Below are 18,388 nucleotides of genomic sequence, written 5' to 3' on the forward strand. Positions count from 1 at the left end.
TTTGTGTTACCAATCCCGGTATACTAAACAGTATAAATATATAAGACTGCTAATTTCCTAGATAGTTTACAGAGTTTATTTTTTCTTTTTTTCTTATTTTAGTTTAATAGCAAACTATTGCGGTAATAGTTTTAAGAAAATTCATTCATAAAAATTGTGTTTGATTTAGAATCCTGTTCTGTGCCGACCTTTGTATCTGTTCCTGTGTGTATGCAATGCTGCAAACAAAAAGATGTTTAAGCAAAGAGGAAAGGAAATTGGTTTTTGAACACAGCTGAACAATGTTTTGTAATGACTGAAAAGGAAAAGATACTTTTGACACTGCTTTTTCTTTGCAGGATTGGGAACATTTGTGTGCTTAGGATACCATTTTGTTTGTTTCTGGTTTTGTTTTTTTTTTTTTAAGCTCACCAAAATCAACCTTGAGGCACAAAAAGTGGAGCAGGAATTAAGAGATGAACTTTCAAAGAGTGTAAGTAAGGCAGTAAGTGATGCAGATAGGCGACAAATTATGGACCTAGAGAAGCGTGAGATGGAGCTCAAGATTGAAGTATCAAAGTAAGTGTTGAAGTAACAGATTTTGAAAGAAGTGTGGCAGCATGCAAAAATTTAGGCTATATAGGTTTATGTGATACGCTACTTATGTATTACTAACAGATAGTTTTCAATACCTGATTTTTTTGGCGTTTATATATGCCAAATTTAGGGTTGACAATTAAGCATTCAATTCATGACTATGAAGAAAGTAATTTGCTTCATTTTGATTTAAACAAGGAATTAAGTGCTGGCCTGGATAGGCATGGGTAAGTGTGCACTTACATAGTTACTACTAGTATTTTAAAACTAATTAATTAAGGTTTATTTTGTTTCTGTGCTACAGCCTCTCTTAAATGAATGAATATCTCAGAAATTGGAAAGCAATTCTTACTTTCAAAGGGTCACATATATCTTGAAGGTTAAACTGCAGTGGGTTTTGATTTGTTTTGCTTTTTCCATTTACTGAGAGTAACTTCATATGCATAAATTGGAAAACTGACCTTTTTAGATATGTTGGTATGGACATTTGTCTTCAAGTAAATAAACTTATTATTTTCGTAAAACAGTAAAGTCCATGGGGATATTTGCAGTGATTTTTGACACTGAAAATAAGTGATTAGACTTGGGGAAGCAAGCTTTTGAGCATTTATGTCCAGAAGTGAGAGAGAAGTAGAGGACAGAGATGCTTAGTGCAGGTAAAAACCACGGCATTGTTTTCCTGGAGTGGGTTACTGCTGGCAAACTTCTGCATAACTTACAGGAAAATGTCCTGTGAAAAATTTGAGAAGCAATGCAGAAGAATTTTCGTAACCAGGACTCTGAGTAGTAGAGAGGAGTGTGCTGAAAAGAACAAAGTCTTCAAATGTTTTGCTATGAGGAAACATACTAAGCATCTTTTCTTAGCATATTCTATGTAGAAAAAATAGGTTATTCAGTGGTTTCAAGTGACACATACTCTTGTCTTCCCTGCAAGGTTAAGAGAACTGTCTGATGTAGCAAAAATGCAAGTTGAAGCTCTGGAGGCACGACAGCAATACAGAGATAAAGAAGTGGAATCACTTAGAATGCAAATTTTAGACTATCAGGTAAAATTCAACCTTTATTAACACTGCAGTTTGGATTTTTTTGCAGTTTGGAGTGAGAAGAAATAAAGTAATGCTTTTGCATTTTTTCCAGAAGGATCTTAGGAAGCTGGTCCTTGCAGTGGCCGTACCCTTTCAAGAGTTCTGTATTCCATTAATTATTTCCATCTCCATTTTTTCTATTTCTAGCTGTACAGCTGTTACAGATCCTGAGCTTTTTTCAGTGTTCTTTGGGTAATATTTATTTCTATATGATTAATAGCTCATGGTCAATATTTAAATATAATATCAGAAAAGATTTATTGTTTTTATAAGATAAGCTATGACTTGTAAATCTCAAAGATTTGCAGCAGACTTGTTATATTGCTTTGTTATTAGCTGAAACAATTTTGGGGGATTTGTTTTCATGTTCTAGAATAATTTGACTCCCTAAATATAATACTTCTGTCAGCTTTTACGTTACTATATTATCTAAGTTTAGGTTTACATTTCTTCTTCATTTCCTGGTATTTTGGAATGATACAATTTTTAAGATCAGTCTCTGAAAAAGTGTACTTCTAAAATGTGACTGTAGGAACAATAAAAATAAAAAATAATTTTAAAAAGCTGGGTTTAGAGACTATTTGTTGCTCTTAACCATGGAATAAAATACATGCAAGGTATTTATAAAAGAAAAAAAAAATAGCTTGTTTTTATTTACGTATACACTGCATTAACATATTCAAAATGAAAAATAAATTTGTTCTATATATTTTGTTCTTAGGCACAGTCAGATGAGAAGGCAGTTATTGCAAAACTGCATCAACACATCATGGCCCTTCAAGATAGTGAATCTGTTGCTGTAGGCAAATTGGAGACGCTTAAATTGAAACTACAGAAGATGGAGATCCATAATCTACGTTTAGAGCAGAAGCTTGATGAGAGGGAGCAAGCCTTATATTTTGCCCGAGTGGAAGGAAGAAACAGAGCCAAACATCTACAACAGACTGTTCAGTCTTTGCGGCGACAGTTTAGTGGTGCTCTGCCTTTAGCGCAGCAAGAAAAATTCTCTAAAACAATGATTCAGCTACAGAATGACAAACTGAAGATCCTGGAAGAAGTTCAGCATGCCCAGCAGGAGCGTCGAAATGCAGAAAACAGAGCATTAGAGATGGACTTAAAGCTGAAAAGTTTAGAAGAATTAGTAAGTGCATTGAAGGATACAAGAGGAGCTCAAAAGGTTTGCTATTTTACAACTTTGAATAGCTTTGTTCATCTGATTTGCTTTTAAATTACATTTCAGTTTAGTTTGTTCCCTAAATGTATTTCAATGTAGAACTTAATGTTTTCAAAATACACTTTGTTAGAATATGACAGCTATCATTTTTTGGTTTTCTATTTTAAAAAAGAGTACATCATTAGTTATTCATCCTCTAAAAGTCAGCACAGTCAGATATACTAATTTTGTGCCCAATTAAGTGCCATAGGAAGTAGAGGCTAACTGTGAATTCAGTTATATTAAATTGAATTCAATTATAAATTGAATTAAATTATGAATGAAATTAAATTAAACACAGAGTGGCATTCTGAAAGTTCTGTTCCGTGAGCTTACATTGAAATCTTCACTACAAATCCATGTCTTTTGAAATAAATGTAGGGGCAATAATATAAGCAGCATGGTCAGAAATGTTATTATACTCATGTAATTCTACTTAATCATCTTTTGCTATTGTAAACAATGTTGCCTTGAAATTTGAGTAAGGGCTTTTCACTTCTCTTCCAGATCACTGTGTATTATATAATAATTATATCTGTCATGGCTAAAGATGTCTGTCTGTAAGGAGTGGCATGTTTTAGCTTTAAGCCAGTTTTCAAATGTTTTTCTAGGGCATTTTGACATAAATATGTCTGTTACTCTTCGTACATGTTCATTTTTGAATACGTACCAGTTTTGATCACTTTGAAAATCTTTTGCTTTTTAGAAAAGTCAACCAAACTTCTTGCATGCTTTTTTTGTTCGGTCTGGGCAGATGCATAGGGTGTAGCTTAGTTAGATGGTCTGAAAATTATTTGCGATGCACTTCTCTCAGCACAGGGGAAACCTGTTGCCTTTCCAGTTGTCTGCTGCACTTTGCAGTCATTCCTCTTGCAGTTCCATACTCTTACCAGGCCTCCTCACTCAAGAAGCAGCTTAAAAAGGCAGAACCCTTTTCTTCTTCTTGGTTGGATAAGTGTCATAGTGCCTCAAAGTCAAAGAGTGTAGCTGCATCTAGTTGCCCTGTGGGTTTGGTAAATATAATAGTGTACCATTCATTATTAGGTAATGGAATGGCATATGAAGATGGAGGAACTCCATCTGCAGGAACTTAAGCTCAATCGAGAGTTAGTCAAGCAAAAGGAAGAGGTGAAGTATTTGCGCAATATAATTTCTGAATATGAACATACGATCAACAATCTGGAAGAAGAAATTGTACAGCAGAACAAGGTATGTATTTCTGCATGCTACTAGAAAAATAGCCTATTCCTTATTTCACTAAGTGATTTTCAAAAGGAAGATTCTTCCTAGTAAGTTTTTAACATAGATGTTTGTATCTTGGTTCTGTTTGAGTATTTTACATTTTAGTGGCTCTTTTTTTTTTCCTCTTTAAGTTGGTTATAAAATTCGCATTGCTTTCAATGAATAAAATATCTTTATCAAACTTTCATTCAGTTTCATGAAGAAAGGCAAATGGCTTGGGACCAGAGGGAAGTCGAACTGCAGCGGCAATTAGACCTGTACGATCATCAACAAAATGAAATACTTAGTACAGCTCTAAAGGTACATGCACTGAATTAACTAAAAATAGACTCATAGGCACTTTTTTTAGAGCTTTCAGAATTACATTAATATGAATCTTTCTGTGCAGTTAGAAGAGGCTACAGGATCAGTTCCAGACCCAAATCTGCCACTCCCACAGCAACTTGAGTTGGCTTTGAGAAAGATTCGGGAGCATATTCGAACAATCCTGGAAACTAGGGCAACCTGCAAATCACTGGAGGAGGTAATTAAATGTATAAATTATCATATAAAGGGACAAAGTTTGTATTTCTATGCCCTTTAAATGTTTTTTTATGTAACAAATATCCTTTTATAAGTGTCACTCAAATGTGTCGAATCCCTTAGAAGTATTTAACACAGAGAAAGTGTAAATTATAAAATCACACCATGACTAAAATGGTATATTTTTTCCATTGGGACAAATTATTGGGGAAAATTTTTGAATGTCTTAGAACATTCATTTAGTAGGGTAAGATGCTCTTGCTGTACAAAATTCAGCTATTTAAATTTAGCAAGTGTTAAATTTAATAAGTAGCATAGCAAAACCCTTTTATCCTGGGTTGCTAAATTGAAATTCTGTTACAGAAGATACTTCGCGGTTCTTAAGAAATTTGAAAAACACCAGTTCTTAATTTGGTAGCACAAAATGAGTTGTATAAGTGTCTTATGCCAAGCAAATAATACATAAAGACATGGTAATGATATTCTGGGACTTCATCTAATAGTAATCCTATACAGCCAGAACTGAGTGCAAAATGTTGTGTGTTTGTAAGTCCATTTAGACAAATCTTTCTGGTACATTTTTTAAAAAGTAAGACCTTTTTTCAGTGTTTGAATTCTGGAAATGCAACAATTGCCTTCTGTTGTAGAACTTAAAAGAAAAGGAAGCTGCTCTGTGGAAAGCCGAACAAAATGTTTTATCAAGAGATAAAGTTATAAATGAACTAAGACTTCGATTACCTGCAACATCAGAAAGAGAGAAAATAATGGCCGAATTAGGCAAACAAGAAGAGGATCCAGAGTACCATCATGCCATAAAAATTGCTCATCAAACCATTGCAAATATGCAAGCAAGATTAAATCAAAAGGAGGAAGTGTTAAAAAAATACCAACGTTTGCTTGCTAAAGCAAGAGAGGTAGTTAAACATTTGGCATAAAATTTCTCCCATTTTTACATTGTTTCAGTTGATTCTTTGTTCAGCTCATTGCTAGTGAAATCTTTAAAAGTTTCTGACCTCAGAGGTAGCAGAACAGAGACCATTAGTAAGTTTTTGTGTAAAAAGTTGATGTAGAAATTTTAATCTTAAAATAGGAGGCGTGCTCGGTCAAGAGGTTATGTATATGATGTCTATCTAGGAATTAAATTAGTGTGACAGGAAGAACATTAAAATTCTGCTGTGGTCTCAGTATATTGTATATTTACATGGGGTTTTCCAGTACTTGCAATAATGATCACTGGACTGCATCTGGTAGTGAATTTGGAAGGAAAAGACATGCATTTATGGAAAATATGCTTGTTAAAGCTTAAAATGCTTAAATAATATAAATTATGCTTAGATAAATGGTTTACGCATTAAAATATGCTTCAATTTAAAATATGCTTTAACAAGCATAATTTATATTATTTAAGCATACTTTTTATTCTTTATACACTTGAAGCATATTTTAAAGCATAAATCTTGTGTCTAAGAGGTACTTCAAAACTAAACATGCATCAGATTTATTGTGTTTGGATCAGGAGGACATTTCCAAAGCAGACTTCTATCATCTCCACTTAATGTTCTTTGGTTTACATGTGTAGCTATTTCTTCTGGGGGAAATCAAGTTTTTTGATTTGGAGCTAAGCCAGAAGATGCACTTTAAAAATCAGTCTACTGTGTTCTGACTGATAGCAGACATTCAATCCCTGAGATCACACTATAATCCAAAGTAAAGAGACCTGAGAAGTACGTAGTATGGAAATCAATGTCCATACTGATAATCATAGATGATGAGGACCAACAGCAAGTGTTTTGCTCTCCAGCTCCTGTCATGTTGCACCATACTACTTGCTACATAGCTTAAAACTGCAATAGTAGATTTTTTTCCAATAGTGTTAACAAGTTAAAAAAAAATCATTGATTACATCAAGAAGAAAATAATTTTAAAAGCTGCCAGAATTAGAGGAAAATTTGGGGAGCAATACCAAGCAATGAGTGAGCAATCAACATGAAGATAGTCTAGTTTCATGGCTTTCTGGAATAGTGTGCATCAGTAGAGTTACATTTTTGTTTTGAACTAACAGGAACAAGAGGAAATAGCAAAGAAGCATGAGGAAGACCTTAGAGTTCTACACCAGAAGTTAAATTTGCATACTGACAATTCCCTTGACAAATTCAAACAGACTGCTTTGGTAAGTTGTATGTATTTGTAGGATTAGTGAAGTTGTTCCCAAATATTTAAAATTGTTGGTTAGAAGAACAGTTTTACAATCAAAAGTAGGTAATAAATGATGACAGGAAAAATAAATGGGTGGTTGATACACAATTATTGTATTATTCTTGAGAGAACTTGCAAGAAGTGGATTAGAAGCAAAGTGTAAAAAAACAAAGTTATGCCCTGAGTATATATAAGCATTTTTCATATCATCCTAATTTATGGAGACTTCTAGGAGATAAAGTTATGTTTTGTTTTCTGTTCTTTTCATTCAATCTGTGGTGGTGTTAAACCAACCCATTCAATACAAATTTTCTCTTGACACTTTATGATAAGATGAAACATCTATTTAACTGGTTATTCTGTGGATTATTAGATGCACAAAGCTCTTTTCAAACCAGTGTGACTCCTTTCTCTGTGAACTAAGAATCACATCTCAGTAAATAAACATGTTAGATATTAATGCTTGGTTATATCCAGGACTGAGTTTAAAATGCATCACTAATGCTTACCTTTAAATTAAAGCTTAAAATGTTTATCACAGGTATTTGTTCTGTTTTACAGGAGTTAATGAAAAAGACTTCTTTATCACTTTCCAACAACAAACATTTTCTTCGCCTAGCTGAAATGGAGCAAACTGTAGCAGAGCAGGATAATTCTCTTGCTTCACTTGTTGGAAAATTAAAGAAAACATCATCTGATTTGGAGAAACAAAAGCAAATTACTTTAATGAAAATCAAAGAGTTTGAGACTATGAGAGCCCAGTAAGTTTTTAGACTCTTAACATAAATCACAATTGGATTTGATTAAATCAATTATGTATTGCTGCTACAGGACTGGTCTATCCAATTGAACATGTTTTTGCTGAATTTCAGATTTACCTGGAAAAACTGACTCATAAGAGTTACTATGGTTGGTAATTGTAAATTATTATTAATCTGTAGCCCTTCATCGGGGCTAATACTGAAAAACTGTGGCTTGGAAAAATGCCTTTCAGTTTTCAGCTTTGTGAAAAAGTATGCAAGGAGTCTTGCTATTAGAGTTGTCTTTATCTTTAAGCTACTCTGATACTTGCTGGTTTGTGGTTTGGGTTTTTTTTTCTCCTGATACATCCATTTGGGCTTGCTGCCTAATAAGTTTAAACTCCCAAAAATTTAACCTTTGTTTTAAAGGAGAAAGGTATGATGCATTCTTTATCTGTTAGGGCCAGGAAGTAGAATGAACAGTGCTCTAATCTCATTTTGGTGATCTTGAGTAATTTTCATTTTAAATGGAGGCCTTCTTTGTTGAGTCAGCCTTTTGTTGCTGTTTCCAAATCTGTGTGTATTTGCTTTAACAATAATAGAAAATATAACAACGTGCCCTTCGTTATTTATTTGAAATTCAGTAACTTAATTGTTCCAGTGTACCCTATTAATGCTTATTTTTTATTAGGCTTCAGGAAAAGCACACAGTTGATGTGGGACATCTAAAAGATGAAGCAAATGAACTGAGGAACGTGTTATCTCAGACGGAGAAGGAATTAGCAAATGTAAAAGCTGAACTAGAGGTCCAAAAAGAAGCAAATAATAGAGCACCCACAGCAAGACTGAAAAACCTGGTGGAACAGCTGAAGAGCCAGTTAGCAATAAAAGAGAAGCAGCAAAAAGTTAGTCAACAAAGATTAATACCTATGTCACATAAACTTTTAATGTTGCTTAATGCTTAAGAACTCTGTATAGTACAGCAGGAGGTAGAATTTAATTGCATCATATAACATAGTAAAATATAATTGCCTTTTCTTCTTTTGTAATGTTCATATTAGCAGCTTCTTCACTTAAAATAACTTGAATTTATTCTTTTCAGGCTTTGAGTAAAGCACTTCTGGAACTCCGAGCAGAAATGACTGCTAATGCTGAACAGCAGATTATTTCTGCTGCATCACAAAAAGAGGCAAATATGAATGTCCAGGAGATTATTGACAGAGAAACAAAGGGGCTCACAGTGAGTACTAAGTAATATCATTATATCGCATTGCTGTCCTGTTGATAATACTGATTTTGGGAGTTTGCTGTTTTGTTTGTTTTCTTTTAGACACAGATTGAGGAATTAAATAATCAGATTACAAAACTTACAGATAACCTTAAAATAAGTAAAGCCAGGGAAAGTTCTTTATCTGATGAAAGGGATGAGTTGAACCAAGAACTTCAGAGGAAACAAAAAGCATTTGCTAAAATGTTGAGAGAAAAAGATGAAATGGAAAAAGAAAACGAAGAACTGAAGAAACGGATTAAGAGGCTAAGCACTATCATTCAGGTACAAGTGATTTTTAAAAATATATTTCTGCATAGATATGCTGGTTTTGCGGGGAGGACAAAGTATTTTGGCAGGCTTTGAGAGTTACACTTGATTTAAAAATTTATATTTGTTCATCAGCTGGGTTACATGTGAGCTATTAGCGTTTGCTGTTGGAAGTATGCCTCAAATAAAAGGAAGAGACTGAAAAATACTTCTTTTTTGGAATGTTTGAAAGAGTCTGAGGAGTTGAATTACCACTTTCAAAGTTTCTTTGAAAAATGGAATTTGTGATCTTCCCAGCTGTCCTGATTTCCCCTTGAAGAAGAAAAGTAAAGGAGTAACAGTAGAATTGTCTAGTTATTTTTTAATTCAGCTACTTGCCGCTGATTATTCCATTTAGAAATGGAAAGTTACTTTCCAATACTTTAATAATTTAAAGATGATTTTTAAAAGATTATTTAGGTTGTAAACTAATTCTACCAATTGGAATTAAACCCCTTATTTTTAAGTGGAGAAAAATACTTAGGTAGTGGTCATTACACTTTAAGTTTCTAAAAGTTTATAATTTTTCAGAGTAAAGCTGATGAACAAAATCTGATAGATGCACTTCAGAAAAAAATTAAAAAGTTGGAAACTGAACTTGAGAAGAAGTGTGAAGAAACAGGAAAAAAAGGTGTAAGAGAAGACAAGGTATGTGATATTTAGATCGCGGCTTTGAAAGACATCATCAGCCTGGGCCTAGGCAATTCAGCTCTCCCTGTTGCATCCAAAAAAACCCCAAACAACCAAACAAACTTGATCACAAGAAAAGTGGTTTCATGACTGTAACTTCTTCATGTTGCCCGTGGTCTTTGTTACTGCTCTTGTTGCTTAATACTGGTATATTAATGTTTTTCTGCCCTTCTTGTAGAATTAAAGATCAATTACAAATCTTAGGGAACTAAGATTTTATAGATAGCAGTGAAATTGGTTACGTAAGTGCTGTCAAATGTGTATTTGTGAAATCAATGCAATGATAAAAACATGAAGTACTTAGGAACAAAAATGTGCATCCTAAAAGGGATGATGTCTGTGTAAGTGATTATTCTTCACAGTAGTGTTCTCCACATACAAGAGGTTCTGAGTGATTGGAGAAGCGTTCATTTTACCAGTTGTTTGGTTTGTTTTTTCACTTGTTATTTTACTACTTTGGTAAGTAGTTAGTGGCTTGTCATAGTAACCATGAAGTATACTGGAATATTTTAGCATGCTTGTATTCATGATATTAAATATTATTCTAGGACTGCACTTACGCTTCCAATTAATTGAGACTTTTAAAATACCTGTTGCTTAGTTTCTAGAGTTACTTTTCTCAAACTTGACATTTTTCCTTTTTCCAAAATTTTGCTTTCTCTCTGTCCCTTAGTAGCAGTAACTGTTTAGAATGAAGATGGAGAAGTACAGGGGCTAACTGGAGAAGGGAAAAGTCCAATTTTTAAAAAAATTGCTTACAGGAATATTGACTGTGATTTTTCAGTAGCCATTTGTGATCATGTAGGCACAGGGTTTAACTGATGGATAATTTATAGTTACTGAATTGTAACTTTACACAGAGATTCCATTTCTCGTAGGAAAAATAAACTAAAATGACCAATTGTACAGCTGTGCAGCAAGGGCATATAAACTCCTGGTGAGCTGCAGAAGATGGATGTGCTGTACACTGGCATAGAGAAACACTTCTTTTTCTTTAGTCTGTCTTCTTTACTAATGTGTATTTCAAAGTTAAAAGATACATTGCACTAGCACCTCTAATTTCATAAAATATGGCACTCCTTTTTTGTAAAATGAATGTTGGAAGCTCAGGAAGAATTCGGTAATAGCATTAAACTGCATCAGCTTTATACACCAGTCACTACAGGATACTTAAAGTATCCATCTGGGCCTCTTTACTTTATAGTAGTAGAGTAAATATTAATAATATATGCCTGCTATAGCTTCATCAAATTGATAAATTAAGAATATATTATTCTTGGTTTTCTAACATGTTTCCTTATTTTGGTTTAAGAAAAAAATTCAAAAATAAATACATCATTTGTTTATGTGCTTCACAGACCTCCAAGGACGAAATAATTAGATGGGAAGAAGGTAAAAAATGGCAAGTCAGAATGGAAGGATTGCGAAACAAACTAAGGGAAAAGGAGAAAGAAGCAGATGCTTTAGCCAAACAGTTGAATACATTGAAGGATATTTATACCAAGTGAGTTGGTTTTAATAGATTCAGCTACAAAATGATGACATAAGGGAAATCCAAATATTTTTGCCACATAATATTTATAACAGGTTGTTATGTTTGTAAGATTGATGTCTAGAATTCGACATTGCTATTGAGATTAAAAGGATTAGTTATTTTTCAAGCAGCAAGCTACTCCTCTTGTATGCTTTCACTTGTAGAAGCCAACAAACTTTTTTAGAAGAAACTGTCTCTGAATAAAACTAACTTAAGTCCTTTATTATGCTTCTTGTAGCATTCTTTTATTCCTGTGAAACAAATAACAGCTTTATGAAGACAGACTGTTTCTCACCACTGTGTTATTTAATCAGATTGCTAGGACTGGATACTGTGCTACTGTGATGTGCAGCGCTACTGCAGTACTGGTGGTTCTAGGATTATGAGATGGAAGCCTTTAAAAAAAACAGCACATGCACTAACCCTCTGCAAATGTTATGTTGACTTCTGTACAGTAATGGCAGGGTTTTACTGATAAAGGATGCAGAAGAGGAAAAAAACTGTAACGGTGATTGTAGCTGTTGTTAGATTGTGGTTTGAAACTGCTCCAAAATGTTATTTATTCTTAACAAGTCTTGCATGAATTTCACATAAAACACAGGCAAGACCAGCAAGTGGTTTATGACATGCATGACACTGACTTAATGTTCATTGGTTTTTTTCCGGTTTGGTTTTTAGGTTTTGGTTTGGTTTGGTTTTTATAAAGCTGTACTGTCCATAAGGTCGCCTTATTGAACAGAAAGGGTGGGTGGTTCAGTGAGGAAATAAATTGCAAATGTGGATTCTTTAAGACAGACCATATTTTCTCCTAAAGAAAGCAAGTTAGCTAATAGAGTTTTAAATGTAAATTTACTGGATGTTACAGGACTGAAAAAGAGAAAATTGGTCTACAGAAGAAACTGAAAACCACTGGTATCACTGTTGACCATGTTTTTGGAGTAAGAGCTTCAGAGACTGAAAAAGAACTGGAAGAACTAAGAAAACGGAATCTAGATTTAGAAAACGAGGTTGCTCACATGAGGTGAGAGGCATTTTAAAAGAATCTATAAAAACTCAAAAATGTAAATGAGAAAAAAATCTGTGAAAAGAGTCTCTTTTAGACCAACTGATTTAATATGGAAAAAACCAGACAAATTTCAAAAATATGTCTTTGAATCTATGATGAGCAAACTTAGAGCTACTTGGGAGCAACTCTGCATGTTCAGAGAATATGCAGCATTGGTTCATTATTCTAAAAAGCTAGATAATATGAAAAACATCTGGCTCCTTTTGTGTAAAATTATAATTACAGTTAAGAGTAGGTGAAAGTTACTGGAACTGCTAAGTTGCTGTTCAGGAGTATATTCTTGATCAGGGTATCCACTATCACAGTGGATAGTGTACCTGAGTAATAGAAGCTGCACACATCTCAAAAGAACAGATTCCTTTTGACAAAGTAAGTGCTTTCAATTCATAGGGATTAGTTGAAATAGTGTATATGGCTAACATTGATTTAGAACAACTAGCCTAGTAATACTAGTAATCCAGAAGTTAATGGGTTTTTTTTACCTTAAGGGATGTTTTTCAGCATTTAATATCCATTTGTTTGTTTTGGCTTGATTCGTTTTTTGATGTAGGACACAGCAAGCAATGCCACGAGATTCTGTTGTAGAAGAATTACATTTCAAGAATCAATACCTTCAGGAAAAGCTTCATGCATTGCAGAGACAATGTTCGAGAGATATATATTCTAGGCCCTCGGTAAGTTAATAATGTAACCATATTATGTAGAGGAATTGCACCTACTTAACAAAAATACGTGTTATCCAATTGGTATTCTGTGTCATTTAGCTGGTTTTATTTCAGATGATAGTATTCTAGAACAGGATATGAAATATTCGGCTTTTCATGTTTTTAGAAAACGGAACAAAACAAACCCCAAAACCCCAAACTTATAGTTTCTGTATTCTGCAGGTAGAAGCTGAAGCATTCATCATCCTAGCATATGTGGAGTAATAAGTGATATATATTTAAAAATATGTGAGTCTGCAACTGAAAGACTACTTTTATATTTCGTATTGATTGAAAATCTGGGATACACAGACTCTTAGGAAATACTGAGCTGCATTTCAGTTACATAAGGTGTTTTAGTTGCAATTTGATTTTTACAAGGTTCATTATATTACAAATATTGCATTACTGGGTTATCTTAATCTTTCAATAAATTTAACAGTACATTCTAGGTTTCTTTATTTCCTGTTTTGTTTTACTGTCTTCTGCTTTTCTTTCATGCTTCATTCTGTCTTCAACTTGAATCAGAGTACATGTGACCAAACTGAACTGACCAACTCTGTTCCTATCAGTATCAGTAAACAAAAGTATCTGAATTCCCTTCAAAAGAAAGCTATTTCCAATAGGGATGAAATCAAACATCATACTAATTATAGAATTGGTGATGGCAATGAAATAGATGAGGAAGCAGACATACAAACATGCATCATGCATGATGAAGGCCATGAGGCTACTGCAGATGCAAGCACAGAGGTGTCTCCTGAACAGCATCCTGAAGAGAGTGAGAAATGCAAGGACACAGATATTTCTAGGGAAGGACTGAAAAACAAAAATATAGCTGATGAAGAGAACTTCAGTGAAAAAGAAGAAAATGTAATCCAACCTGAAAATGGAAAACTTAATGAGGAATTTGAAGAAGAGGAGAGGAAGCAAGAAATACTCAAGCAATCAAATGCTGATGAAGAAGAAGGTGTAGAAGAGCCTTATACTGACAGAATGAGCTGCAATCAGTCTGATTCAGGGGAACCTTCTAGTCAAGCTAAAGGCTGTGAAGCAGAAAAAAAAAATGTGAATAATGAAATGAATCAACACACTGCAGAGGATAAACATGAAACTTACCCACGTGGTACAGAGGGGGTTGAAACAACTCCAGAATTTTGTGAAATGCCTGAGGTTTGATACTGTAGCAGTCCTCTAGCATTTCTTTTGTATAAATGATGTAGAAATAGAATAGTTTGATCTCGGTAATGCAGTGGTTTCCTATGCGTGGTCTGCAAGGATATTGAAGTAGTCATAAAGCAAACCTTACACTTCCATGACTGGCACGCGTGTCAGCTCACAAGGAAGCTACTGCCAATTCTAACATTGTGTTCCAGAAAGCTTACAAATAATCACAATGATACAAGCAGGTAGTTAATGACCTTCATTCATTAACAGACTAATGATGTTTTATTGCTTACACTAAGAAAAAAAATGCTTTATGGAAGCAAATACTTTATTCCTGTCATTATTAGTGAATAATGGACCATGTGGTTAATTCCATAATTACATAAGTAAAAACTGCTGATTATTATATCATCAAAAGATTTTACTCTTTACTCGTCAAGCATAATAATTTACCATATACTTCTGTTTGGAATTGGCAATATAAGGCATGCTAAGCACTTTTATATAATAGAAATTACTAGCCTCCATGGATAAAGACTTAAGATTTTTGGAACCAACAGACTAAGAATTAGAGTTATATACTGCTGAGCTAGAGTTATATACTACTCCTTCTGCCTTGCTCTGTAATCTGTTTGACTTCAGTGAAATTCCTTATGCCATATGTACTATTTAATAAACAGATCAGAATATGTCCTTAAAATTAGATGCTGTTCCCAGGTACAGTATCACAGCTTACTACACTGAGTAGCTTTTTTGTCTTTTAGACTTTGAGATTTATTTCTACCCAATAGTCTGGGAGTTAGTTTTGGTTTGACAAAATTTTTACTCGTTTATACTGATTCGTAAACATCTCTTGAAGGTTAAGCAAGTTTAGAAACTGTAAGAGGAGCTAGAGCAGATTAGATCAAAACTGGTGACACAACTGTCATCAATTTTGTTTCTGTGAAAAATACTAATTCTCTGTTGCTCTTTATCAGCTACAACTGATGTAACAAATAATGCATTATCTCTTCATAACAGTTTTTTCTCCTCCGTTTTCTCAAGACATCAGGAATAGGATCAGATGATCAATATCGAAGAGAACAAGAGGTTTTCAAGGAAAATTTAAGATTGTCATCTGAAAACATTGAGCTAAGATTTCAACTAGAGCAGGCCAATAAGGATCTGCCAAGACTAAAGGTAACATCTTTAGTCCCCTTTACCCTGACACAGGCTAGGGGGCTGCTTAAAGAGAAATTGATATCTTTTCTGTACACACTGTAAGTTTTTAATGTTTTTATGGAAGAAGGTTGAATGGCTGAGAAATGAAGAAAAATGTCTTTTTCTTTGCATTTTTCAAAGTAAACCAACTGTAAATTTGTTACTGTTCACCTCAATTTGAAATCTAAATAAGCTGCTTATTACTTTGTTTTTATAAGGACCAAGTAGGTGACTTAAAAGAAATGTGCGAACTTCTTAAAAAAGAGAAAGCAGAGGTTGAAAGAAAGCTGGGCGGCATTAGAGGGGTGAGTATTATAACAGCATTTTTCATCATAATGAAACCAAAATATGAAAAAACCCAGTATTTCATTAAATAATATTTAATAAATATTTTATTAAAGCTAAATTATTAATTATATGTAAAATGAAAATTATATTCATGTATTTATGTAAATAGTTACAGCTTTGTTTTAAAAGATAGGATTTTGATTTGATGCAGATGTTATTTGCAGTGGTAGTTTTTGCATAAGGAAATTCAGCTTGTGAAACTGTTCCATGCAAAGCTTCTGGGGAAGCAGCAAATTCTGACTCTTCCTCCCTTTTCAGGCACTAAGATCTGACAAAGCTTTTTCTTTTACTCTGCTGTGTACCAACACAAACCTCCTGATCCTTACAGTTATTTTAGAGAAGAAAGAATAGGTCATTTTTACTTCCAAAACTTGCTTGCTATATAGATCTATGTAGGGCTCCAGGGAGTAAAATCTTCCCCATTTTCCACTGTACTGTGCTCCTCACCTTTGTAGAAAGAAAAGGAAGTGCTTCGTGGGCCCAGAACTGGAAACAGTGGCATCTTTTAAATTTTTATCACTGAGGAAAACGGTTGCTACAGGGATGATGAGAAAATAAATGCATTTGAATACACTTCAACATAGAATCATAGAAGAATAGAATCGTTTTGGTTGGAAGAGACCCTCAGGATCATCAAGTCCAACCATAACCTAACTCTAGCACTAAACCATGTCCCTAAGCACCTTATCTAAATGCCTTTTAAACACCTCCAGGGATGGTGACTCTACCACTTCCCTGGGCAGCCTGTTCCAATGCCTGACAACCCCTTCCATGAAGAAATTTTTCCTAATATCCAATCTAAACCTCTCCTGGTGCAACTTGAGGCCATTTCTTCTTGTCCTATCACTTGCTACTTGGGAGAAGAGACCAACACCCTCCAGGCTAAACAGCCCCAGTTCCCTCAGCCGCTCCTCATCAGGCTTGCACTCCAGACCCTTCACCAGCTTTGTTGCCCTCCTCCGCACTCTCTCTAGTACCTCAATGTCTTTCTTATGACAAGGGGCCCAAACTGAACACAGAATTCAAGGCACGGCCTCACAAGTGCTGAGTACAGTGGCACAATCACTTCTCTAGTCCTGCTGGCCACACTATTCTTTATGCATGCCAGGATGCTGTTGGCCTTTTTGGCCACCTGGGCACGCTGCTGGCTCGTATTCAGCCGGCTGTCAACCAACACCCCCAGATCCCTTTCTGCCCCGCAGCTTTCCAGCCACTGTTCCCGGAGCCATCTTTTCTACCTCTTAAATGCACCTAGTGAAAGAAGAAAAATGGAGAAATTACAATCTTTTTTCCCATATTTATTTATCACTCTGCAAGGAGAATATGTGTCTTGGGAAAGGGAGATTTACTCATTAAGATGTAGTTCTTCTGCCACTTTTATGCAGCAGAAGTATGGTCACTAAAAAAGGGCCCTCTTTTCCTCCTTTCTTCCCCCCCGCCACCCCGACAGTATTATCATTCAAGTAATTGCATGGCCTGTTGGATCAGGGAATTGCTCTACAAGAAAAGCTAAAATAAAAAGTAGTACTTTATTTTCCTCACATTTCGGTTTAGTTCATGAAGTACAGAGGATTTTGAACTAGCTGCAGCTTTGTTGGATAACACAGTAAACGAAGGAGCTGATGTGTTGACTTTGAGGGTGAATATATCATTTTGGGGAGCTAAGTATGCACGAAACTTTAGGGTTCAAGTCACACCAAAAATATAACATCTTTCTAATAAATATAAATTGCAATGAGAAAATAAATGATGAAGTAAGATTTGGAGTCTCTCAGAATGTTAAACTGAAGTGTTTACTTTTTTTTTTCCTTCCCTTTCTATAGGCTGGTAGAAGTGGAAAGACAGTCCCAGAATTGGAAAAAACAATTGGTTTGATGAAAAAGGTTGTAGAGAGAGTCCAAAGAGAAAATGAAGATCTGAAAAAAACTCCAGCTGTGGTTTCTACTGAGAAATTACTTGGTCTTGAACAGGAAAATGAGAGGCTAAAGGTACTGATTTGTCTCCAATAACTATATTTAGACAGCAGTTTATATGCAAGTTAGTAGGAAAATGGAGCAGCAAGCCTGTTGTTGACATTGACTGGCATGAAAAAATGTTTTAAAAATACCAAATAAATATGAAACATGTAGAACACAAAAGCAAAACTTCATTTTAGTATAATGTACTGCATCATTTATGTAAAGGTACTATGTACCTTAAGGATATATTTAAATATGTGATTAAATGTTATGTTCACTGTGCTAGGGAGCTGTAACTATGCTGTGCTTAAAAAACGGAAATCTGAAATTTTCTATTAAGCAAGATATATGTGTTTTAACAAACCGTTTGATATTTAGTCCGAAATGGAAAAAATGAAACTTCATCTGGAGGGCCAGCTGAATATGCGTTATGAATCTAAAACCAAAGGCATGGAAAAAGTCATTACAGAAAATGAGAGGCTGCGTAAAGAACTCAAAAAGGTATGATCATTGCAATGCATCCCTTTATTTCCATTAGTTACTGGTTGTGGCAAGTGTGTTGTGGTTTTTT

At 34.5% G+C, this 18,388-nt stretch overlaps 1 protein-coding gene across 9 annotated transcripts in view; it reads left to right on the plus strand.

The window, feature by feature from the left end:
* Positions 1-18,388, plus strand: part of CEP290 (centrosomal protein 290) — a 54,359-nt gene that overhangs the window by 28,749 nt on the left and 7,222 nt on the right. For 6 of the 9 annotated variants that reach the window (XM_065629890.1, XM_065629901.1, XM_065629928.1 and 3 more), the window contains 21 exons: positions 407-558; positions 1,511-1,622; positions 2,383-2,838; positions 3,919-4,083; positions 4,309-4,416; positions 4,505-4,639; positions 5,286-5,552; positions 6,701-6,808; positions 7,396-7,595; positions 8,266-8,479; positions 8,677-8,814; positions 8,905-9,126; positions 9,682-9,798; positions 11,199-11,344; positions 12,240-12,395; positions 12,991-13,114; positions 13,673-14,317; positions 15,356-15,490; positions 15,730-15,816; positions 17,683-17,847; positions 18,196-18,318. In XM_065629890.1, coding sequence (XP_065485962.1) covers positions 407-558; positions 1,511-1,622; positions 2,383-2,838; positions 3,919-4,083; positions 4,309-4,416; positions 4,505-4,639; positions 5,286-5,552; positions 6,701-6,808; positions 7,396-7,595; positions 8,266-8,479; positions 8,677-8,814; positions 8,905-9,126; positions 9,682-9,798; positions 11,199-11,344; positions 12,240-12,395; positions 12,991-13,114; positions 13,673-14,317; positions 15,356-15,490; positions 15,730-15,816; positions 17,683-17,847; positions 18,196-18,318 — 3,975 coding nt within the window. Of the gene's footprint in view, positions 1-406; positions 559-1,510; positions 1,623-2,382; positions 2,839-3,918; positions 4,084-4,308; positions 4,417-4,504; positions 4,640-5,285; positions 5,553-6,700; positions 6,809-7,395; positions 7,596-8,265; positions 8,480-8,676; positions 8,815-8,904; positions 9,127-9,681; positions 9,799-11,198; positions 11,345-12,239; positions 12,396-12,990; positions 13,115-13,672; positions 14,318-15,355; positions 15,491-15,729; positions 15,817-17,682; positions 17,848-18,195; positions 18,319-18,388 lie in introns of those variants that run through there. The other 3 variants (XM_065629909.1, XM_065629936.1, XM_065629944.1) reach the window with 3 other exon arrangements.

This window comes from Caloenas nicobarica, chromosome 1 (genome assembly GCF_036013445.1).
Source record: "Caloenas nicobarica isolate bCalNic1 chromosome 1, bCalNic1.hap1, whole genome shotgun sequence".
Lineage (NCBI taxonomy): Eukaryota > Metazoa > Chordata > Aves > Columbiformes > Columbidae > Caloenas > Caloenas nicobarica.